Source organism: Ranitomeya imitator, chromosome 6 (genome assembly GCF_032444005.1).
Source record: "Ranitomeya imitator isolate aRanImi1 chromosome 6, aRanImi1.pri, whole genome shotgun sequence".
Taxonomy (NCBI): Eukaryota; Metazoa; Chordata; class Amphibia; order Anura; family Dendrobatidae; genus Ranitomeya; species Ranitomeya imitator.
The window spans coordinates 110259215-110284223 of record NC_091287.1 but is presented as its reverse complement, the minus strand read 5'-3'; the positions used below and the strand labels follow the sequence as shown (position 1 = coordinate 110284223).

The window sequence follows — 25009 nt, the reverse complement described above, 5'->3', positions numbered from 1 at the left end:
CAAAGCAGTCATCAAAGCAAAAGGTGGCTACTTTGAAGAACCTAGAATAGAAGACATAATTTCAGTTATTTCACACTTTTTTGTTAAGTATATAATTCCACATGTGTTAATTCATAATTTTGATGCATTCAGTGTGAATGTACAATTTTCATAGTCATGAAAATACAGAAAAATCTTTAAATGAGAAGGTGTGTCCAAACTTTTGGTCTGTACTGTATATATAGCAAATTTTTCATCTGTATATGGTGTGCTGCCTCTTTTTTTAATATATATATATAATAGCATATATTATATACACAGAGCAGAATAACTGTCGATTGGTGGGGGTTCGGGTTTCAAACCTCTCTCTAATCACACAAAACACTGTTTTGGTGTGAACATCTCTTGTATGCAGACCGTACATAGAGTAGTGTACGGGCTCAGTAGTAAGTATATAGGTCCACTCAGCATCTCACAGGGTAGTGTAAAGACTCCTAGATTTACAATTGAGCCCAGACACTGCTTTATGTGCGTGCTGCACACCAAAGCTGTGCACATCAGAGCAGTGTTTTGTGTGATTCGTAGGGGGTAAAGACCCAGATCCCCTCGAACTGTCAACTATTTTCAGTGATTATATATATTATATATAATTTGAAAATGACATTTACAATTTAAAAGCCAAAAAAAATCTCTAATAAAGCCCATTAACTAGGAAATACTATCCCGACCTACAGACGTGGATAGATGTGAGTCACCAGAATATAAAGGTACACTGAAATTGGACTGTAACTGAAGAAAACAGAACAATGAGTTTCTAAAGTCATTCTGCCTTCAAAATGAGATGGGAAGAAAGCTTCGGAGACAATACTTAGAAAAAAAATGTATTTCTTGGTGAAGATTAGAATCTTTTCCAGAATCCGCTGCTTTTTGAAAACTGAATTTTGTATTCTGCAGCAGCTACCAGGAAGAACTCCATGAACCATGAAAAAGAACAGAGCCAATTAAAACGGAAAAAAAAATACTTTAAAAACGTGAATGAAAGCCGTGTTTCCATGGAAACAACAGGAACTTGCATGCAATGGTTGATATGCAAGACTAAGCCATTGAATATGGATTGTAGTAGTACCACGGAGCGCAGGACGGCTTGCACTTGTAAATGAGACTGTTTTTTATGAAATGCAAAGGACGTTCAGTTCCAATGTTTAAGTTTAAAAGTGAACTACAACTAACACAGCGCCTCTGAGCCGGAACGAGGAAAAGGGACTGCAGTGGGAAAGCAAGGACGAATGTGGCAGATTTCCGTAATAACATGGCTCCACTACTGCAGAAGGCACCAGATCTCAAGACCACCAACACCATCATCCTGAAAGGGTCTCAACAGGAGATCAAAAATGTTTAGAATTGAGAGTCCTCAGTGGTTCACACCTTTTAATGGCGAACTGAAAAGATGGTGACAAATTGCAAGCTTTCGAGACTACACAGGTCTCTTCATCAGGCATAGACTAATAGAAATTCTGAAGAATCACATATTTATGCACAACACAGCACAGAAAAATGCCACAGATAAGACAGGTGACGTGAAGCAGAATTACCATTATGTGAGTGATAAACAGTTATTTCCATAAATATTGGAACAGTTCATAGATAATGAGTGTGAATGTTTTATTGTCCTCTGATTGGGGTCACGGTACCAAGATATATATCTTTCTTGTATCCACAGGAGATGGTTTTTGTGACATAATTGCATAGTTCTAAGGTTGAAGGTAGACATAAGTCCATCAAGTTTAACCTATAAACTAACAAATTGATCAAGAGGAAGGTAAAAACCCCATGGGGCAGACATTAATGGCTCCATACGGCAATCAGACTAGTTCCCTGAATCATCCATAACAGAATCTGGTTCCCAGAACATATGGTATTATATGTTCATCTATCTACTTCTTATACACTTGTGCTCAAAACTGTACACAGTATTTTATGGGCATGTGCACACGATTCCGCCTGAAAAACGCTAAAAATACGATTAATAGAATGAATATATACACAGCAATGCTAAACTAGCTTGCTATGCATAAGTTCAGTCTTTTTCAGCTTCTATTAACGGCTTCAGGCCCTGATGGGGGTATTCATCAGCAGCTGCATGTGCTATAAATAAATGAAAAAAAGTAAGTGTGGGTTCCACTGTATTTTCTATAATGAGCCAGGCAAAACTCACAGCCGGGGGCTGCAACCCTCAGCTGTCAGCTTCAGCAAGGCTGGTTGTCAAGAATAGAGGAGTCCCCATGCTGTTTTTTTTTAAATTAAATAAATATTTTAAAAGATGTCATGGGGTCCCCCTTGACACCCAGCCTTGCTAAAGCTCACAGCTGGGGGCTGGTATTTTCATGGATATTGACCCCTCACCCAGCCTAAAAATAGCAGCCCGCAGCTGCCCAAAAAAGGCACATCTATTAGAAGCGCCAATTCTGGTGCTTTGCCTGGCTCTTCCCACTTGCCCTGTAGTGGTGGCAAGTGGGGTTCATATTCGTGGGGTTGATGTCATCTTTGTATTGTCAGGTGACATCAAGCCCATGGCTTAGTAATGGAGAGGAGTCTATAAACCACCTATTCATTACTAATCCTATAGTTGTATTGTATAAAGACACAGCCAGAATAAAGTCTTTTATGTGAAATAAAACAAAACACACTTTCCATTTTTATTTAAAAATAAACACAGTTATACTCACCAATCACCTACAGTACAGACCAAATGTTTGGACACACCTCATTTAAAGATTTTTCTGTATTTTCATGACTATGAAAATTGTACATTCACACTGAAGGCATCAAAACTATGAATTAACACATGCGGAATTATATACTTAACAAAAAAGTGTGAAACAACTGAAAATATGTGTTATATTCTAGGTTCTTGAAAGTAGCCACCTTTTGCTTTGATGACTGCTTTGCACACTCTTGATGACTACGGCTGTTTCGCGTCTTGCGCGCTTCAACGGGTCGTTAGGATCCGTTGAAGCGTGGAAGACGCGAAACGCCCGGCCGTAGTCCTCTTTTTCTGTGTGTTCTGCTAATGTCCCTCCCTTATAACCTTGTCCACTTTGTGCAAATGAAATAAAGGACAAAGGTTTTTTATTCCACGGAAGATTTGAGTTGTGTTGGCTGTTTTCTTCTTCTTATTGGATTACTTCATATGTGTTTTTCAGCAAGCACCTCCACACACTGTGAATATACCGTGAAAGGGTGTCGTTAATTCAGAGATCACCATCTCCACCAGTACGTCGATTTTTTTTGTCTTTATGCCTTTCAATTTTCTCTTTTTTTGTGATTCTCTTGATGAGCTTCAAGAGGTAGTCACCGGGAATGGTCTTCCAACAATCTTGAAGGAGTTCCCAGAGATGCTTAGCACTTGTTGGCCCTTTTGCCTTCATTCTGCAGTCCAGCTCACCCCAAACCATCTCAATTGGGTTCAGGTCTGGTGACTGTGGAGGCCAGGTCATCTGGCGTAGCACCCCATCACTCTCCTTCTTGGTCAAAAAGCCCTTACACAGCCTGGAGGTGTGTTTGGAGTCATTGTCCTGTTGAAAAATAAATGATGGTCCAACTAAACGCAAAACGGATGGAATAGCATGCCGCTGCAAGATGCTGTGGTAGCCATGCTGGTTCACTAGGCCTTCAATTTTGAATAAATCCCCAACAGTGTCACCAGCAAAGCACCCCCACACCATCAAACCTCCTCCTCCATGCTTCACGGTGGGAACCAGGCACGTAGAGTCTATCCGTTCACCTTTTCTGCGTCGCACAAAGACACGGTGGTTGGAACCAAATATCTCAAATTTGGACTCATCCGACCAAAGCACAGATTTCCACTGGTCTAATGTCCATTCCTTGTGTTCTTTAGCCCAAACAAGTCTATTCTGCTTGTTGCCTGTCCTTAGCAGTGGTTTCCTAGCAGCTATTTTACCATGAAGGCCTGCTGCACAAAGTCTCCTCTTAACAGTTGTTGTAGAGATGTGTCTGCTGCTAGAACTATGTGTGGCATTGACCTGGACTCTAATCTGAGCTGCTGTTAACCTGTGATTTCTGAGGCTGGTGTCTCAGATAAACTTATCCTCAGAAGCAGAGATGACTCTTGGCCTTCCTTTCCTGGGGCGGTCCTCATGTGAGCCAGTTTCTTTGTAGCGCTTGATGGTTTTTGACACTGCATTTGGGGACACTTTCAAAGTTTTCCCAATATTTCGGACTGACTGACCTTCATTTCTTAAAGTAAGGATGGCCTCTCGTTTTTCTTTACCTAGAATTTGTATTATGGCAAGAAAAAAAGCAGCTAACAGTCTATTCAGTCTATCAGCTGTGTATCCACCGGACTTCTGCACAACACAACTCATGGTCTCAACCCCATTTATAAGGCAAGAAATCCCACTTATTAAACCTGACAGGACACACCTGTGAAGTGAAACCCATTCCCGGAGACTACCTCTTGAAGCTCATCAAGAGAATGCCAAGAGTGTGCAAAACAGTCATCAAAGCAAAAGGTGGCTACTTTGAAGAACCTTAGATAGAAGACATAATTTCAGTTATTTCACAGTTTTTTGTTAAGTATAGAACCTACAATATAAGACACTAGATGGTGGCCCGATTCTAACGCATCGGGTATTCTAGAATATGTATGTATATAGCAGCCACATAGTATATAGCAAAGGGCCACGACATATTCTTGAATACCCGATGCGTTAATACAGGCCATGCAGTATATAACAGTGGCCATGCAGTATATAACACAGGCCAAACAGTATATAACACAGCCCATGCAGTATATAACATTGCCCACATAGTATATAACACTGGCCATGTAGTATATAGCAGCCATGTAGTATATAACACAGCCCACACAGTATATAACACTGCCCACGTAGCATATAGCAGCCATGCAGTATAACGCAGCCCACGCAGTATGTAACACAGCCCACATAGTATATAGCAATGTGGGCACTATATGCGTGGTTAAAAAAGACTTAAAATCAAAAATAAACATTTACTCACCTTCCGAGGGCCCCTTGTAGTCCTCGCACCTGTGTGCGGTGCACGCGGCAGCTTCCGGTCCTAGGGATGGTATGAGCGCAGGACCTGTGATGACATCACGGTCACATGACCGTGACGTCATGGAAGGTCCTTCTCGCATAGCATCTTTGGAACCGGAACCTGCCGCTTGCACCGCCAAGGACAGCGCGCACGTCGGAGTGTGAGAATAACCTTTTTTTTAAATTATTTTTAACATTAGATCGTTTAACTATTGATGCTGCATACGCAGCATCAATAGTAAAAAGTTGGTCACACGGGGTTAATAGCTGCGTTAATGGAGTGCGTTACACCGCGGCATAACGCAGTCCATTAACGCTGTCATTAACCCTGTGTGAGGGCTGACTGGAGGGGTGTATGGAGCAGGCACTGACTGCGGGGAGGAAGGAGCGGCCATTTTTCCGCCGGACTGTGCCCGTCGTTGATTGGTCGTGGCAATGGTCGTGGGCGTTTTGCCACGACCAATCAGCGTTCTTGTGCTGATACGCGTCATGCCTGCGGTCACATGACCGCTACTGCGTCCTTGCCAGCAGGGATTCATTTCCCTGTTTTCCCCTCGCTCCTTCACTAGCGCTCTTTGCACATGCGCTACTATCCTGTGGTCACATGACCACAATTGCGTCATCGCTCACCGGGATTTAAACCCGAAAGTGCCTCCCTTCTCTCAGCGTCTCTCCCTGCTGCTCGGCACATCGCTCCCCAGGATCCGGACCTCCAGGCACGCTGGTTCTAACCGCTGCTCTGCATACCTCACTTGCACACAGTACTTGCTGACCTGGACACATTTTCTCCACAGCGCTGTATTCCCTACTAGGCTCTGCTCCTTACCGTGGCGCTCTCTCCATACATAGTGTGCTCCGATCCTCCAGGTACATTGATACCCGAGTTAGTTTCTCTGTCACATCCTATTACCTGGGTCCAGTTTTAACCCTCTCCACCATGTTTGATCTTTTTTAGTATACACCTGCCGCAGCATTTCTTCTCTCTGACGCTCATCTATGCAACTTGCTTCTATATCCAGGTAGTCTCATTTGGCATATCCTGCCCTCCTGCTGTTTGTACCTACCTCTCTCCTCTCTCTTACCTAACCTCTAGGTACTATATAGGTTACTCACTCCTCATTCTCTTAGGACCCATACATTCTATGTCTCATATGATACTTTTCACCACAACTAGTGTACCCCCAGTGTTTCCAGCCACTTACATGTGTACGTTATCACTTACTCCTTATCGTTTTAGGTCTTCACGTTAGATCAACTACTAGCGACAATCTAGATCTTCACCGGAGGCGCCTATTTATTTTGTCTATGACCTTGGGTTTTCAACCGTTTGAGAAGTTTATATATGCCATGTATCCTTTTTCCCTTCGCCGAGCTAGGCACTTGTCTGCCACTGTTTGCACTATAAGCAGCGCTCATCCATCTTTAGCACTTTTGTTACTTCACTTATCCAGCGACTCAGGACGGACTGTATCTCCACCACGCACGGAGCACCTGTTTCTGGATAGATTCATCTCTCCGGCACTTGTTCCTTTCAACAGATGGAGCATCACTAGTGTTTTAGTATGGTATGACTCACTATAATCTCTTTTTTTGCATCATATGACATGTATCTCTGCATCATGTGACATTATATTTGTTTATATATTCTTAGTCAATGTCAAGGAAACGCTCTGACGAAGGTCCGGTGTGGACCGAAAACGTATAGCAGTTTTGTTTGTCTGGATGCATCAATAAATTAAGAAGCTTTTTCTCACATTGAGTGCCAAGTTTAATCATCTGTATTCTACGGGGTGGACACCCTACTTGAGCACCACTAACACCTATATCTATTGAGTGCCGTGTTCTCCAATATTGTACAATTTTCATAGTCATGAAAATACAGAAAAACCTTTAAATGAGAAGGTGTGTCCAAACTTTTGGTCTGTACTGTAATTCCAACGAAGCCCTCGTTCTCCTGAAATAAATCTAAAATAAAAAAACAACACTATCTCTCACCTGTCCTATGTCGCAATCCATGTCTGGGGGAAAAACAGTTTTCAATCTGCACAGTGCCAGGATGTGACCGTCCATGCTGAGAACCACTGGTGAATGAGCTGCTGCGAGCGCAGCGTCAGTGACCGGCGGTGACGTCATAGAGGTTACCTGTGATGAGGGAGCAGCCGCCATCTTGGATACGGGGCATACTAATAGAGATTGGCGTGACTCCATTTTTGTCCCATATCAGAATTCCCCTGGTCACCCATCTGCAGGGATGAACACTCCTGGCCCCCACCTTTTCCCCTACCTGAATAAAGTTCCTTTAGTATGGTAATGGGCTGAGCACAGGGTAGCAGGCAGATGGCATTTCAAAGCCTGAGTGAGGAAGCCACGCCAGCAGGGGGCATGGAGGTGCCTGGGGGCTCAATTAAAGCATACATGTCAGGTGGCTACAGGAGCCAAAGTCTATTATCTGCCCAGCCGGACCTTCTCCACCATTAAATTATGAATTATGGACGCATCGTCCGAGGTACAGGCTCATAAAAAATATCCTCATCACCCTAAAGAAATTGCGCATCTGACAGTGCAACTCCCGCGTCCATGGGAGTTCTGGAACCTGAGATATAGAGATCAGCCTCCCACAGCGACAAATGGGTCCAGGTTTGATTCCTGTACGACCGGCAGAACAAACCTCATGTGCTGGTACCGCCCGTGTACTGATCCGATCACCCTGAGAGCAGTTATTCCATATATTAGATATTGGGTACAGATTTTGCAGTTAAGCTGAGGGGTGGAGATTGCTAGCCCACCCAGTTACAGGGGGGAGGGACACAGAAGGTGTAAGAGCTGAGGACACTTGGAGAGTGACACACACTCAACTGAAGAAGATGACGATGAACTAAGGAAGAGGGCATATGCCAGCCAGAGAGGAGCAAGCACGTGCTTTTTGGGGGCTGCCCGGCAACTAAGTCTTGTACCTGTGGAACGCAGAGCCCCCCGTCTTCCACAAGCGACCTTCAACCTGGTAAACTGACCTCCAGCTTTATACCTCTAAGCCTTGTACTAGTATTGTTATATTTTACTTTGACTGTAAGTCTTGATATATGTTTACTGTATATTTCTTGTAATTACCTAGTGCGCCCTTAAGGCAATTAAACCATAAATTAATTTTGGGCTGATTTTTATTCTGATTGTGAATCTTAGAATACCCCCAGACGGGTAACAGGGCGGTCTCCCCGGCGGCCATTTGCTCTTGGTGTAGTTCCCTTATTGACCTGAGAGACAAAGGGGGCGCCGGAGAGCTGTGCCTGTGTAGTGACGTCACGGATTTGTGACGTGGGAGGAACCGGGTTTCCTTCACTTACCTCTAGTCACTGAGCCTCCCTTCCCAGCCGGGCTGAGCTACGGTGAGATCCCCGCTAGCTGAGGTGTTGTAACAATGAGAAATCGCTGTTCAACTTTTAACCCTTATAACTTCCTAAGAAAAAAACATATTGGTTCCAAAATTGTACTGATGTAAAGTAGACATGTAGGAAATGTTACTTATTAAGTATTTTGTGTGACATAGCTCTGCGATTTAAGGGAATGAAAACTCAAAGTTGAAAAATTACAACATTTTTAAAATTTTCGCCAAATTTGAGTTTTTTTCACAAATAAACGCAAGTCACATCAAAGAAATTTTACCACTACCATGAAGTACAATATGTCACGAGAAAATAGTCTCAGAATCCCTGGGATCCATGGAAGAATTCCAGAGATATCTACTATATAATTGTCTAAGGGTCACTTCCGTCTTTCTGTCCTTCTGCCTGTCACGGATATTCATTGGTCGCGGCCTCTGTCTGTCATGGAATCCAAGTCGTTGATTGATCTCGCCAGCTACCTGTCATGGCTGCCGCGACCAATCAGCGACGGCCACAGTCTGATTAGTCCCTCCCTTACTCCCCTGCAGTCAGAGTGCCCACTCCATACTCCCCGTAGTCAGCGTCCCCGGCGCCCGCTCCATACTCCCCGTAGTCAGCGTCCCCGGCGCCCGCTCCATACTCCCCGTAGTCAGCGTCCCCGGCGCCCGCTCCATACTCCCCGCAGTCAGTGTCCCCGGCGCCCACTCCGTACTCCTCGCAGTCAGTGTCCCCGGCGCCCGCTCCATACTCCCCGCTCCATACTCCCCACAGTCAGTGTCCCCGGTGCCCGCTCCATACTCCCCGCTCCATACTCTCCACAGTCAGCGCCCGCTCCATACTCACCTCCGGTCACCGCTCACACAGGGTTAGTGTCAGCGGTAACGGACCGCGTTATGCCGCGGGTAACGCACTCCGTAACCGCTGCTATTAACCCTGTGTGACCAAGTTTTTACTATTGATGCTGCCTATGCAGGGTCAATAGTAAAAAGATCTAATGTTAAAAATAATAAAAAAACAAAAAACCTGCTATTCTCACCTTCCGTCGTCGGACGATGTGCTCGCGCCGGCCGCCATCTTCCATTCCCTGAGATGCATTTCGAACTTACCCAGAAGACTTTGCGGTCTCGCGAGACCGCTAAGTCATCTGGGTAATTTCGCAATGCATCCTGGGAACGGAAGATGGGGCCGCATCTCACAGCTTCGCTGGATTCCAGTGGTGAGTATATAACTATTTTTTATTTTAATTATTATTATTTTTTTTTTTTTTAACAGGGATATGGTGCACACACTGCTACATACTGCGTGGGCAGTGTTATATACTTACGTGTCTGGGCAATATACTACGTGACTGGCCAATATACTACGTCGCTGGGCAATATACTACGTGACTGGGCAATATACTACGTGGCTGGGCAATATACTACGAGGTTGGGCAATATACTACGTGACTGGGCAATATACTACGTGGGCTGTGCAATATACTACGTGACTGGGCAATATAATAAGTGACTGGGCAATATACTACGAGGACATGCATATTCTATAATACCCGATGCGTTAGAATCGGGCCACCATCTAGTTACCTCATAAAGGGGCAGTGGTCAGAATTGTAAAAATTGACCAAGTCATTAACGTGAAAACTACCCTCGGTGGTAAAGGGGTTAACATATGGTGCTGCACGCGTGTCCATGTTTTCCCAGCAGTACAGATTAGAAGGATTGATGTAAACATGTTGTCCATGTGCCGTCCGTGTTTAACATTGAAAGTATGTGAGAAGCTTTGTAATTTCCAGTATCCATAAAACATAAAAACACGGATAACACACTGATTGATAACACTGATGACACTAATACTGGTGTAACACGTATGGGTTTTATATGGACATGTGAAGGGGGCCTAACTGTTGTTGGTGAAATATTCCAGGATTGGGGGCCCCACTTTGAATTTTGCCCAGAGGCCCAATTAGTCTAAAACCGGCCCTGCTCCCGTGTTGGTGCTGTTCCCACAGTGTCGGCACTCTTTCTCCTGGGCTCTTGTTGTGACACGTGGTGCCCAATCAGCGCTGGCGTCACTGTCCCTGCCTCCTGTCGAATTGAGCATGAAGAGGAAGTCAGAGATCAGCTGAAGCCCGGACTTCCTCTTCATGTTCGATTTGTTCGGAGACGAAGACAGTGATGCCAGCATCACATATCAAAACAACCGCATGGGAGCCCCGGGGATAGCAAGTGCCGACACTGCCGGAACGGCACCAGCATGGGAGGCGACTATAAGCTTTATTTTATGATGGCCAAACATTTTGATCAAGGGGTTGTCCTAGTAGAAACACCTTTAAGCTTATAGCCATCTATATTTCCATGGAATGTTTACTACAGACCTCATTGTAAAAAAGGTTGGGGGGAAGCAAAAGGTTAATCTTGCACCTACATCCGCAGCATAAATTGACATGTTGTGGATCTCAAATCCATAGCCACTGTAAGTTTATGATGCAGAAATATGGAGGTTTCTTAAACTGTATTGCATTATGCTGGCACTGTGAAACGCAGATTTTTACAAGGGAATATGCAACATAAATTCTGTTTCCGAACTGTAGGAACTTGGTCTAGGTGCCAGGGTTGTGGAGTTGGAGGCGGTGTCCATTTTGGTGGAGTCGGTATAAAATGGACCAATTCCTAAAATACACTGCTCAAAAAAATAAAGGGAACACTTAAGCAACAGAATATAACTCCAAGTAAATCAAACTTCTGTGAAATCAAACTGTCCACTTCAGAAGCAACACTGTTTGACAATAAATTTCACATGCTGGTCTGCAAATGGAATAGACAAAAGATAGAAATTATTGGCAATTAGCAAGACACACTCAATAAAGGAGTGATTCTGCAGGTGGGGACCACATCCCAGTACCAATGCTTTCTGGCTGATGTTTTGGTCACTTCTGAATGTTGGTTGTGCTTTCACACTCGTGGTAGCATGAGACAGACTCTACAACCCACACAAGTGGCTCATGTAGTGCAGCTCATCCAGGATGGCACATCAATGTGAGCTGCGGCAAGAAGGTTTGCTGTGTCTGTCAGCGTAGTGTCCAGAGGCTGGAGGCACTACCAGGAGACAGGCCAGTACACCAGGAGATGCGTAGAGGGCCATAGGAGGGCAACAAACCAGCAGCAGGACTGCTACCTCAGCCTTTGTGCAAGGAGGAAAAGGAGGAGCACTGCCAGAGCCTTGCTAAATGACCTCCAGCTGGCCACAAATGTGCATGTGTCTGCACAAACGGTTAGAAACCAACTCCATGAGGATAGTCTGAGTGCCTAAAGTCCACAGATGGGGGTTGTGCTCACAGCCCAACACTATGCAGGATGCTTGCGATTTGCCACAGAACACCAGGATTGGTAAATTCGCCACTGGCACCCTGTGCTCTTCACAGATGAAAGCGGGTTCATACTGAGCACATGTGACAGAGTCTGGAGACGGCGTGGAGTGCGATCTACTGCCTGCAACATCATTTAGCATGACCGATTTGGCAGTGGGTCAGTAATGGTGTGAGATGGCATTTCTTTGGAGGGCCGCACAGCTCTCCATGTGCTCGCCAGAGGTAGCCTGACTGCCATTAGGTACCGAGATGATATCCTCAGACCCATTGTGAGACCATATGCTGGTGCGGTTGGCCCTGGGTTCCTCCTAATGCAGGACAATGCCAGACCTCATGTGGCTGGAGTGTGTCAGCAGTTCCCCAGACCTGAATCCAATTGAACACATCTGGGACATCATGTCTCGCACCATCTACCAACGTCACGTTGCACCACAGACTGTCCAGGAGTTGGAGGATGCTTTAATCCAGGTCTGGGAGGAGATCCCTCAGGAGACCATCAGCCGCCTCATCAGGAGCATGCCCAGGTGTTATAAGGAGGTCATACAGGCACGTGGTGGCCACACACACTACTGAGCATCACTTCCTTGTCTTGAGGCATTTCCAATGAAGTTACACCAGCCTGTAACTTCATTTTCCTCTTTGATTTTGAGCATCATTCCAACTCCAGACCTCCGTGGGATATTAGTTGTGATTTACGTTGATAAATTCTAGGTTTTATTGTTCTCAATACATTCCACTATGTAATGAATAAAGATTTACAACTGGAATATTTCATTCAGTGATATCTAGGATGTGGGATTTTAGTGTTCCCTTTATTTTTTTGAGCAGTGTATATAATAAATTGGGTACAGTAGTACAATGCAGAACATTGTGGAAATTATTTCACAAGAATTTGTGTAAGTTATGAAATGTCTTATATCTAAGTTCCTGATCTAAGGATCTCGGTTTTTAGTTGAATCTGTGCTGCACTTTATGTACATGCTCAGTAGTGAGGCAGTGCTGTTGAGATGAATCTGTGCTGCACTTTATGTACATGCTCAGTAGTGAGGCAGTGCTGTAGAGATGAATCGGTGCTGCACTTTATGTACATGCTCAGTAGTAGTGAGGCATTGCTGTGTAGTCGGGGAAATTGAGAAGTCGGACGTTTGGCTCACCGACTCCACAGCCCTGCTAGGTGCTCTAATTCCTGCTACATTCTGCAGAAATTAAAGTTTGATCAAATATGCTAACTGAACTTTTTTATCCATTGACTCTTAATGTATTGGTTAAAATTGGATGAAACTCCAGTGATACAAAGTCGGTCTTCTTAGTTTCATTCGTGTGTCACAGATCACCATAGATTTTAATAGCAGAGTCTGATCCACAAAATCTGAGCAGAACAGGACATGTTTCACGGACCCAGCCTGAGATATCACAGTATGAAGTCAAGTTCATACTTTCAGAATTTTTCATCACTATTTATAAGCCAAAATCAAGAGTGGGTAAAAAAATGAAGAAGTGGTCCACGTGTTTCTATTATAGTTTATTAAGATTGTTCCTCTCCTGATTTTGCATTACAAATGCTGACCAGTTACTGCTCTTGTGAACGTGCTCTAAAGCTGAGAATTTTCTCTGATGAAGCCCCCTACAGACTGTTGTCACTTATGGAAGAGTGATTGACAGGAGAAGAAAAAGTGAGCGCTACCATAATTTTTGTGTCATGTTAGCTGTAAAGTATCCTGAGACCATTTAAGTGTGGGGTTCCTTTCTATACAATTTTCCCCAAGAACATTAACACAAATAAAGAATGGGATCTAAACATAGTCCAAGAGGAACTTCCCAACAATCCCGGAGCAATTTAGTGATGAACAATGTTTTTATGAGCATGATTGAGCACCATGAAAAGTGATAACTACCGTATTTTGCAGACTATAAGACGTACCGGACCATAGGGCACAACCCAAATTTTGAGGAGGAAAATAGGAAAAAAAATATGTAATGGGTCAAATGGGGGTCCAGCTTATAGTATGAGTTTAGTTTACCTGGGGGCAGTGGCGGTGGAGTGGGGTCACAGGAGGCAGGGTAACCACTGCAAGAAGCCAGCGGAGGCAGGAGCGGGGCAATGCTGCAGGCTATGGGCTGGGACAATGGGGTGTCCCAGCGGTGGACAACATGAAAATGTCGGCACTGCAGGCAGGAGCAGAGTCCCCGCTCTACATATTGCTCTACCAGCGCTGCGTTTCAAAATGGCCACAAGAGGCGGCGCATGTACAGACCGAGATCACGGCTCAATAACCATTTTCAAAAAACATACCGTCTATACTTGAGTATAAGCCGAGATTTTCAGCCCAAATTTTTGGGCTGAAAGTGCCCCTCTCGGCTCATACAAGGTGGGTGGCAGGGTCGGCGCGTGAGGGGGACAGGGCGCTGAGGTATACTTACCTAGTCCTGGCGATCCTGACGCTCCCCCTGCCGTCCCACGGTCTTCTGTGCTGCAGCGTCTTCCCCTCTTCAGCGGTCACGTGGGACCGCTCATTAAAAAAATGAATAGGCGGCTCCACCTCCCATAGGGGTGGAGCCGCGTATTCATTTCTCTAATCAGCGGTGCCGGTGACCGCTGATAGAGAAAGAGGCTGCGGCACTGAAGACCAGGCAGAGGGAGCGTCAGGATCGCTGGGACTAGGTAAGTATGTAATATTCACCTGTCCGCGTTCCAGCCGCCGGGCGTCGCTCCATCTTCCCGGCATCTCCATCTTCCCGGCGTCTGCGCTCTGACTGTTCTGGTCAGAGGGCGCGATGACGCATATAGTGTGCGCGGCGCCCTCTGCCTGATCAGTCAGAGCAGAGACGCCGGGAAGATGGAGGCGCCGGGACCGGACGCTGGGAGCTGCAAGCAAGAGAGGGGAGTATGTGTTTTTTTTTTTTGTATTGCAGCAGCGGCACAGATTTATGTGGAGCATCTATGGGGCACAATGAACGGTGCAGAGCACTATATGGGGCACAGCTATGGGGCACAATGAACGGTGCAGAGCACTGTATATGGGGCACAGCTATGGGGCACAATGAACGGTGCAGAGCACTGTATATGGGGCACAGCTATGGGGCACAATGAACGGTGCAGAGCACTATATGGGGCACAGATATGGGGCACAATGAACGGTGCCGAGCACAGTATGGGGCACAGCTATGGAACAAAATGAACGGTGCAGAGCATTGTATATGGGGCACAGATATGGGGCAATAATGAACGGTGCCGAGCACAGTATGGGGCACAGCTATGGGACAAAATGAACGGTGCAGAGCACTATACGGGGCACAGCTATGGGACAAAATGAACGGTGCAGAGCACTATATGGGGCACAGCTATGGGGAAATATGAACGGTGCAGAGCACTATATGGCACAGCTATGGGGAAATAATGATCTATTTTTATTTTTGAAATTCACCGGTAAATGCTGCATTTCCACCCTAGGCTTATACTCGAGTCAATAAGTTTTCCCAGTTTTTTGTGGCAAAATTAGGGGGGTCGGCTTATACTCGAGTATATACGGTAACTTTGCAAAGTCTGATAAATAATTTAAATTAAAAAAAGTTTACTCTTTAGAAGCTAAAATGATAAAATGTACCTGAATGCACCATCACCTTCCGGACTTGGAGCTGTTATATGGCAAGCATCACCTGACAGTCCATAGCCTAGTACCTCTGCATACATTTTGGCACCTCGGGCCACTGCATGTTCATATTCTTCTAACACAAGCATGGCTGCTCCCTCTCCCATTACAAAACCTTCACGATCAGGATGAAAGGGCCGACATGCTTTCTGAGGAGTTTTATTATAGCTGGTACTCAGTGCTCGAGCTCTTGCAAAGCCAGCGAGTGACAAAGGGCTGATGCAAGCTTCTGTTCCCCCAGCTAACATGACATCAGCATCTCCATGAGTGATAAATCTATAGGAGTCTCCAATGGCGTGGGCTCCTGTAGTACAGGCTGTTGAAACAGCATGGTTGGGTCCTCGGAGCTTGTACTTAATACTGATGTGTCCCGCAGCCATATTCACTAAGATCCGAGGAACAAAGAAGGGACTCACTTTGTTGTACCCTTTTGTTTGAAATAACATTGCAGTCTCTGTAATGATATCAAGAGGAACCATTCCCATGCCTATTGCCACACCAGTGGAACCTTGTTCTTCTTCAGTCTTTGGAAACCAGTTGGCATCAGTAATTGCTTGTTCAGCAGCTCCTAAAGCCAAAATTGTGGCAGATGACATGGTCTTCATATCGGACTTTGAAACATATCGTTCCTCAAAGAACTCACCACACCCAAGACCCCTTGGGACGCGAGCAGCGACTCTACAAGGGATATTTTCATACTCTTCCTCTTCCAGAGCAACTATTCCACTTTTGCCTTGAATCAGATGATCCCATGCCAACTGGGTGCCTGTGCCAATAGGAGATACGATGCCAACACCAGTTACAACAACTCTTCGATGACACTTCTGAACTGTATGACTAATACCTCTTTTACATAGTGATAAAGTTCGGAGATGTTTTAGCAAGAAGGGGCAGGCATCAGCCATTCTTAGGACTTTTTGTAGGTGGATGGTCGTGACTCGTGACTTGTTTCGGATGTTATCTAAAAGTAGTCAAAAAGACAACACCTGATTTATCTGAGCACCTGTGCAATTATAAAAAACATGACTTTACCATACGGCCTAGGGATAGACAAGCAACGTTATCCTCACGTCTCACCATCCACAGACAAGATGAGAAAGTCACAAGGTGGTCAATCCAAGTGACAATGTAGCACAAGAACATGTCAATACTACTAAAAGACCACTCATAATTTATGTCAGCCAAGTCTGCTGATTTTGACAGGAACTGCTAACCATGACGATTACATGAAGATTCCCCTTCTTCTGCAGCAGCTGGGTTGTGTTAGGCTATCTTGCTACTAGTCTCAAAAAACACATTTGCTACCGATAAGGATAAATAGTAAAAACTGTGTAAGCACTACATTTATGATGGCTATGGGTTGGACGGCTAGGAGAGACACTGACCATGAGAACGGAGGTGCTAAAGTCTCCTGTGTGAATGCAGCGGTAACGCATATGTGAGACCTCCACTCTCACTCTATGGGACTGACAGAAACCGCTGGGACTGTTCTCTGCACCAGTTCCATTATCAGATAATGGCGCATTAGTAGCACTTATATACTACTGCTCCATTCACACAGGAGACTGTGGGACCCCTGTCCTTGTGATTGGTGGGAATCGCAGTGATCAAACGTTTATCTCCTAAACTTTGGATAAATAATGAATGCTGATGGGAGAACCCTTTACCAATTTTCAACAGCTTGAGATTAAAATGGCTCGATTTGCGGGAGAAAGGATCCCCGGAAACCTCTTTCCTTCTGGCTTTGAATTAGCTGGTGTGACATCATCTGTGCATCACATTGCACAAATGACATAGCGCCAGCAAACACATCAAACACTTCGATGAGGACGAAGGAAGGCAAGAGATTGATAGGCTTTCCAACTACCTACCAGGCACTACTGACCTGGATGTTCGACCGGAGTCCCACAAATCGATCAGCTCATCTCTACTCGACACAATTTAAAGAGAATCTGTCAGCAGGATTTCACCCTCTCCCACAAGCTGTGTATATATTTATATATTACTCCAGCAGTACCATAATATGGCCAGTCTGATCCTCCTATAATGAGGAATCAGCGCTTGAGTTGATATGCAAATGAGGATCTAGATTTGTTGCATCTGTCACTCCATCTCTATTCCTGACCCTCCTCCTATTTGACTGACAATTTCTATGCCTGACTTTGGGTGTGACTTCATACTTCAGGCACTGGAAACATCAGTCAAGTCGGAGGAGGAAGTGCTAGGAATAGAGCTGGAGTGAAAGAGGCTTCAGATATACAAATGAGGCTGAAGGACTATTGTTTATCAATCCAAACACTGATTTCTCTATGCCTGGATCTACTACTTGGCCTCACAAATGCAACAGTTTCACGGTTGGGGAAAAACCGAGCACTGTAGGATATCAGGTCAACTACTTAGAGTAGGAACTAAATGGAAACTGTCATGTCAGAATTAGACATAGGTTCCCCATTGACAGAATGCCGCAAACTGTCCCACTCTAAACCTGATATATAAAGTGTGGGATAGAGGCAAGAATATGGTGGGAATTGGTAACTTCACAAACTACACAGCTGTATGGTATACCTAAAACATGTCAGAGATATACAAGCTAAAAGCCTTCAACAATTGGTTAGATAGGGGTAATTTTCTGTTGTCACAACTCCTAAATGAAGGAATGTTTAATCCTAGAACGCATACCCATAGAAAGCTACACATTCACGCACCTGGGGCCTTTTAGGCCTGTTTACAATTATCATGGAATAACTAAAATAAAAATACTTTTCAAAGTTTATTGCAAAGTAAGGATGCATTCCCACTAGTGCAGGGGTCCGCCAGGACGGGATTCCGTAATGGATCTGACCTCCTGGTGACCCCAGCTAAGGCTGGCGGAATCCCGCCATTCCGGCAGCCTTAGCTGGAGTTACCAGGAGGTCAGATCCATTATGGATCCCCTTCTGACGAACCCCAGCGCTACTGGGAACACAGCTTAAGATGTGTATATTTCAAAACATAATTATGTGCATAAAACAACAAAAAAGTAAGTAAACGGGCACGCCAAATATGGGCATTCTATATGCAATTTTGTTCTGAAAACATTTTTTTGGTTGTAGCAAACTTGGTGCAGGAATATTTATTTGTAACTTTACATATTCCCCCGACAATTCTCGCATATTATTTTTTCGGCTGAATGTTCCTTTCATACATTTTGTCCGCAAGTAGAACAGAAACGCTCCGATTTTCTTTCCTTCTTTGCTGTACAAATATAGCAGCGCTTTCTTTTTTTTCTCTTTGCTCTGGATGTCCCAGAAAGCGTATTCCACATCGGATCATTGCCTCCGTAATTTGCCTTGATAAGCATATCATGCTGCTTCTCTCCATCATAGTAGGCATCAAAAGTTCATAACAAAGTTCTGTCAAAAATAGACGTCTCTTGTCTTTCCTGTTGGCATGGAATTCTGGATTAGTTTGACCATAAACAATGTAGCTATTGAGGGCTGACACATCAAGGATATCGGAAAAAAGGGCAACAGGCCAACGTTCAGTCTGCCTTTTGCACGAATACTCTCCAATCATTTCGTCCATCTTGTCGACACCTCCTTTTGTCTTATTATAATGCAGTATGATTTCAGGTTTTTTTTTCCTGTCATTGGTGTCAATACTTCCATCATGATGCATTGTACTCAGTAATATCACAGATTTTTCTTTCTTGGCTTTATAAGACACCATTGTTGCTTGATTGCAGAAACCGAATACACTCTCGTAGATTGTTCGCTGTGCATTGTGCTTCAAGATTGGAGGAATTTTGCAGCGGTTTGGCCTCATAGTACCAACAAGTGTAAGTTGCTTTTGAAGCAAAAAGTTGGCCATTTCAAAATTGGTAAAGTAATTATCCATTGTAATATTTTTTCCTGAATTGAAAATTGGTAGAGCAAGTGTTTTTACTATGTCGGAACATAGGTCTTTCTGGACTGGAGCATCAGCTTCTTTGCCACAGTAAATCACATGACCATGTTGTCATGCAGAATCCACACTTCTCCCAGCAATAGCAGGGTCATAAAAGTTCTTCCCCAGCAACAATACAGACAAAAAGACTGAGTATCACATGTAAAGCTAGTACAGGCCTAAAAGGCCCCAGGTGCGTGAATATGGGGTAGTCCCAAAAAAAGGTTGTTATACCGAAATGTCTGTAACATAAAAATATATGAATAACTGGAAATTACTAACAACTATATACCTGAGGATTACCTAGATTTTCAAAATTCTAACTAAAGTACTTTTACAGAAAATAGAAAAAAAGTAACCTGGCAGGCCTGCGAGGCCCCAGGTATGCGTTCTAGGGTTAAAGACGTCGAACAAATAAGAGCCGTCTACAATCTCATAAAACTGGTATTGTCAAGAGGAAGATGAGAGACACCAGACCCAACAATGCAGATGAGCTGAAGGTTACCATCAAAGCAACCTGGGCTTCCATAACACCTCAGCAATGCCACAGGCTGATCGCCTCCATGCCGCATTGATGCAGTAATTGATGTAAAAGGAGCCCCGACCAAGTATAGAGTGCATTTACTGAACATACATATCAGTAGGCCAACATTTAGAATTTTAAAATCATTTTTTTCAAACATCCATAATGACCCAAGTTATAAAAAATATATAATAAACATGGCAAAAATGTTCAAAAGGTGTAGAGAAAAAAATGGTATCACTAAAAATGTGACTGTGTCCTTCAAAGAATGTGGTCCCCAAGTTCTATTTTTTTCTATATGCGTTCTATAGATCCAGCCAAGTTTAAGACTCCCTCCATACTAACCCCTGGCACACTGTGGGACCTCTCCCTCTATACTATCCCCTGGCACATTATGGCACATCTCCCTCTATACTAACCCTTGGCACACTATGGCACCTCGCCTCTATACTATCCCCTGACACAATGTGACACATCTCTCCCTCTATACTATCCCCTGGCACAATGTGACACCTCTCCCCTATACTATCCCCTGGCACCTCTCCCTCTATACTATCCCCTGGCACACTGTGGCACCTATCCCTCTATACTATTCCCTGGCACACTGTGGCACCTCTCCCTCTATACTATCCCCTGGCACCTCTCCCTCTATACTATGCCCTGGCACACTGTGGCACCTTTCCCCTATACTATCTCCTGGCACACTGTAGCACCTCTCCCTCTATACTATCCCCTGGCACACTGTGACACCCATCCCTCTATAATATCCCCTGTCACACTGTGGCACCTCTCCCTCTATACTATCCCCTGGCACATTGTGGCACCTCTCCCTCTATACTATCCCCTGGCACACTGTGACACCTCTCCCTCTATACTATCCCCTGGAACACTGCGGCACCACTGCCTCTATACTATGCCCTGGCACCTCTCCCTCTATACTATCCCCTGGCATACTGTGGCACCTCTCCCCTATACTATCCCCTGGTACACTGTGGCACCTCTCCCTCTATACTATCCCCTGGTACACTGTGGCACCTCTCCCTCTATACTATCCCCTGACACACTGTGGCATCTTTATTTATTTTTTTTATATAGCGCTAACATATTCCCGCAGCACTTTACAGTTTGCACACATTATCAATGCTGTCCCCAATGGGGATCACAATCTAAATTCCCTATCAGTATGTCTTTGGAATGTGGGAGGAAACCGGAGAACCCGGAGGAAACCCACGCAAAAGCAGAGAGAACATACAATCTCTTTGCAGATGTTGTCCTTGGTGGGGTTTGAACCCAGGACTCCAGCGCTGCAAGGCTGCAGTGCTAACCACTGTGCCATCTCTCCCCCTATATTATCCCCTGGCACACTGTGGAACCTCTCACTCTCTACTATCCCCTGGCACACTGTGGCATCTCTCCCTCTATACTATCCCTGGCACACTGTGGCACCTCTCCCTCTATACTATCCCCTGGCACACTGTGGCACCTCTCCCTCTATACAATCCCCTGGCACACTGTGGCACCTCTCCCTCTATACTATCCCCTGGCACACTGTGGCACCTCTCCCTCTATACTATCCCCTGGCACACTGTGACACCTCTCCCTCTATACAATCCCCTGGCACACTGTGGCACCTCTCCCTCTATACTATCCCCTGGCACACTGTGGCACCTCTCCCTCTATACTGTCCCCTGGCACACTGTGACACCTCTCCCTCTATACAATCCCCTGGCACACTGTGGCACCTCTCCCTCTATACTATCCCCTGGCATCTCTCCCTCTATACTATCCCCTGGCACACTGTGACACCTCTCCCTCTATACAATCCCCTGGCACACTGTGGCACCTCTCCCTCTATACTATCCCCTGGAACACTGCGGCACCTCTGCCTCTATACTATCCCCTGGCACACTGTGGCACCTCTGCCCCTATACTATCCCCTGGCACCTCTCCCTCTATACTATCCCCTGGCATACTGTGGCACCTCTCCCCTATACTATCCCCTGGCACACTGTGGCACCTCTCCCTCTATACTATCCTCTGGCACCTCTCCCCTTATACTATCCCCTGGCACACTGTGGCACCTCTCCCTCTCTACACTATCCCCTGGCACACTGTGGCACCTCACCCTCTATACTATCCCCTGGCACAGTGTGTCACCTCTCCCCTATACTATCCTCTGGCACCTCTCCCCCTATACTATCCCCTGGCACACTGTGGAACCTCTCCCTCTCTACACTATCCCCTGGCACACTGTGGAACCTCTCCCTCTCTACACTATCCCCTGGCACACTGTGGGACCTCTCCCTCTACACTATCCCCTGGCACACCTCTCCTCTATACTATCCCCTGGCACACTGTGGCACCTCTCCCCTATACTATGCCCTGGCACCTCTCCCTCTATACTATCCCCTGGCACACTGTGACACCTCTCCCCTTTACTATCCCGTCACACTGTGGCACCTCTCCCCTATACTATGCCCTGGCACCTCTCCCTCTATACTATCCCCTGGCACACTGTGACACGTCTCCCCTTTACTATCCCCTGGCACACTGTAGGACCTCTCCCTCTATACTATCCCCTGGCACACTGTGGCACCTCTGCCTCTATACTATCCCATGGCAGACTGTGGTACCTTTCCCCTATACTATCCCCTGGCACACTGTGGCACCTCTGCCTCTACACTATCCCCTGGCACATCTCCCTCTATACTATGCCCTGGCACACTGTGGCACCTCTGCCTCTATACTATGCCCTGGCACACTGTGGCACCTCTCCTTCTATACTATCCCCTGGCACCTCTCCCCTATACTATCCACTGGCACACTGTAGCACCTCTCCCTCTATACTATGCTCTGGCACACTGTGGCACCTCTCCTTCTATACTATGCCCTGGCACCTCTCCCCTATACTATCCACTGGCAGATTGTGGCACCTCTCCCCTATACTATCCCCTGGCACCTCTCCCCTATACTATCCCCTGGCACACTGTGGCACCTCTCCCCTATACTACCCCCTGGCACACTGTGACACCTCTCCTTCTGTACTATCCCCTGGCACCTCTCCCCTATACTATGCCCATTCCCCTGGCACACTGTGACATCTCTGCACCCGTGGGTGTAAAGCCCCTCTGATGACGTCATGTGACCCGGCTGCTGTGTGGAGGGCGCTGAGTCCTGGTGCACAGAGGGCCCGGCGCCTCCTGCAGTCTGGGACCCTCCGTCCGTACCTGTGGGGGTGCCGGCCGCTGGTTCCGGGTCCGTCTCACATCCGCTCCTGCGCCGTGCTCCGCGCCGCTGCGCTTCCTCCTTGCACTCAGCCCCGGCTCACAGTCATGGCTTCCTCCGAGTCTTCCGCCATCACCGAGCTGTGCCAGAACGGGCGCCAGGTGTTTATGGACGCCTCCCAGCTGCTGCTCACCTATGCGGACAATATCCTGCGGTAAGTGCCCGTCCTGTACCCGGCGGTGACATCACTGGCTGCGGAGGGGTCTGTGGTGCCATGACGCTGGATGTGGAGGCGTGACGTCATTCATTGCTCCATCTGAGCAGTGTGCAGCCCGTGCTGGTGCCTGTAGGATTGGCCAGTCCAGGAATGAAGGTGACTGCAGCCAGTGTGGCACCATGGACACGGTGATCACTAGTGGAAGGAAGAACGTCCCAGGTTCTCCCCAAAATAACAAGGTCTCCCCTATCCATATGGGATAATTGGCTGATGGCTGGGGGTCTGGCTGCTGGGACCCCCAGTGATCCCGGAATCTGGGCTCTGGAAGTCTCCATTCACTACAAGGCTGCAGAGCTTATTCTGGGGGTTTCGCAGTGCCTATCTCAGGATGGGGGGTCCTGGTGATCCAATCCCAGCAATCAGGTGATAACCTGTTATCCCGGCAATAACTACTGCCATCATCTCTATGCCCATCTTGATGGATACGTTTTGGTTATGCTCCTGTGCATGCCTCCTGTCCTCTGCCCTGGCCTGTCCGTCACAGTCAGCGCTGATTGTGTGTCCGTCACAGTAGGCACTGTTTGTCAGTGTGTGTGTCCGGCACAGTCAGCGCTGATTGTGTGTCCGTCACAGTAGGCACTGTTTGTCAGTGTGTGTGTCCGTCACAGTAGGCACTGTTTGTCAGTGTGTGTGTCCGGCACAGTCGGTACTGATTCTGTGTGTGCCTGTCACAGTCAGCACAGTTTGTCAGTGTGTGTGTCCGTCACAGTCGGCACTGATTGTGTACGTGTGTCCGTCACAGTAGGCACTGATTCTGTGTGTGTCCGTCACAGTAGGCACTGATTCTGTGTGTGTCCGTCACAGTTGGCACTGATTCTGTGTGTCCGTCGCAGTTGGCACTGATTGTGTACATGTGTCCGTCACAGTAGGCACTGATTCTGTGTGTGTTCGTCGCAGTAGGCACTGATTCTGTGTGTGTCCGTCACAGTTGGCACTGATTCTGTGTGTCCGTCGCAGTTGGCACTGATTGTGTACGTGCGTCCGTCACAGTAGGCACTGATTCTGTGTGTCCGTCACAGTTGGCACTGATTGTGTACGTGTGTCCGTCACAGTAGGCACTGATTGTGTACATGTGTCCGTCACAGTCGGCACTGATTCTGTGTGTGTCCGTCACAGTTGGCACTGATTGTGTACGTGTGTCCGTCACAGTCGGCACTGATTGTGTACGTGTGTCCGTCACAGTTGGCACTGATTGTGTACGTGTGTCCGTCACAGTCGGCACTGATTGTGTACGTGTGTCCGTCACAGTTGGCACTGATTGTGTACGTGTGTCCGTCACAGTCGGCACTGATTCTGTGTGTGTCCGTCACAGTTGGCACTGATTGTGTACGTGTGTCCGTCACAGTAGGTACTGATTCTGTGTGTGTCCGGCGTAGTAGGCACTGATTCTGTGTGTCCTTCACAGTAGGCACTGATTGTGTACATGTGTCCGTCACAGTAGGCACTGATTGTGTACGTGTGTCCGTCACAGTAGGCACTGATTCTGTGTGTGTCCGTCACAGTAGGCACTGATTCTGTGTGTCCGTCACAGTTGGCACTGATTGTGTACATGTGTCCGTCACAGTAGGCACTGATTGTGTACGTGTGTCCGTCACAGTTGGCACTG

At 46.3% G+C, this 25009-nt stretch overlaps 2 protein-coding genes across 2 annotated transcripts in view; one reads left to right on the top strand and one right to left on the bottom strand.

Annotated features, from left to right (window-relative positions):
* Positions 1 to 23222, bottom strand: part of OXSM (3-oxoacyl-ACP synthase, mitochondrial) — a 29705-nt gene extending 6483 nt beyond the window's left edge. Inside the window, exons 1-2 of the mRNA XM_069730004.1 lie at positions 23129 to 23222; positions 15410 to 16415 (exon numbers count right to left, since the gene is read on the bottom strand). Of these exons, the coding sequence (XP_069586105.1) occupies positions 15410 to 16359 (950 nt within the window). The 5' untranslated portion in view covers positions 16360 to 16415; positions 23129 to 23222. The remainder of the gene's footprint in view (positions 1 to 15409; positions 16416 to 23128) is intronic.
* NGLY1 (N-glycanase 1) overlaps positions 23214 to 25009 on the top strand; it is a 33751-nt gene continuing 31955 nt past the window's right edge. Inside the window, exon 1 of the mRNA XM_069730003.1 lies at positions 23214 to 23340. Coding sequence (XP_069586104.1) covers positions 23234 to 23340 — 107 coding nt within the window. The 5' untranslated portion in view covers positions 23214 to 23233. The remainder of the gene's footprint in view (positions 23341 to 25009) is intronic.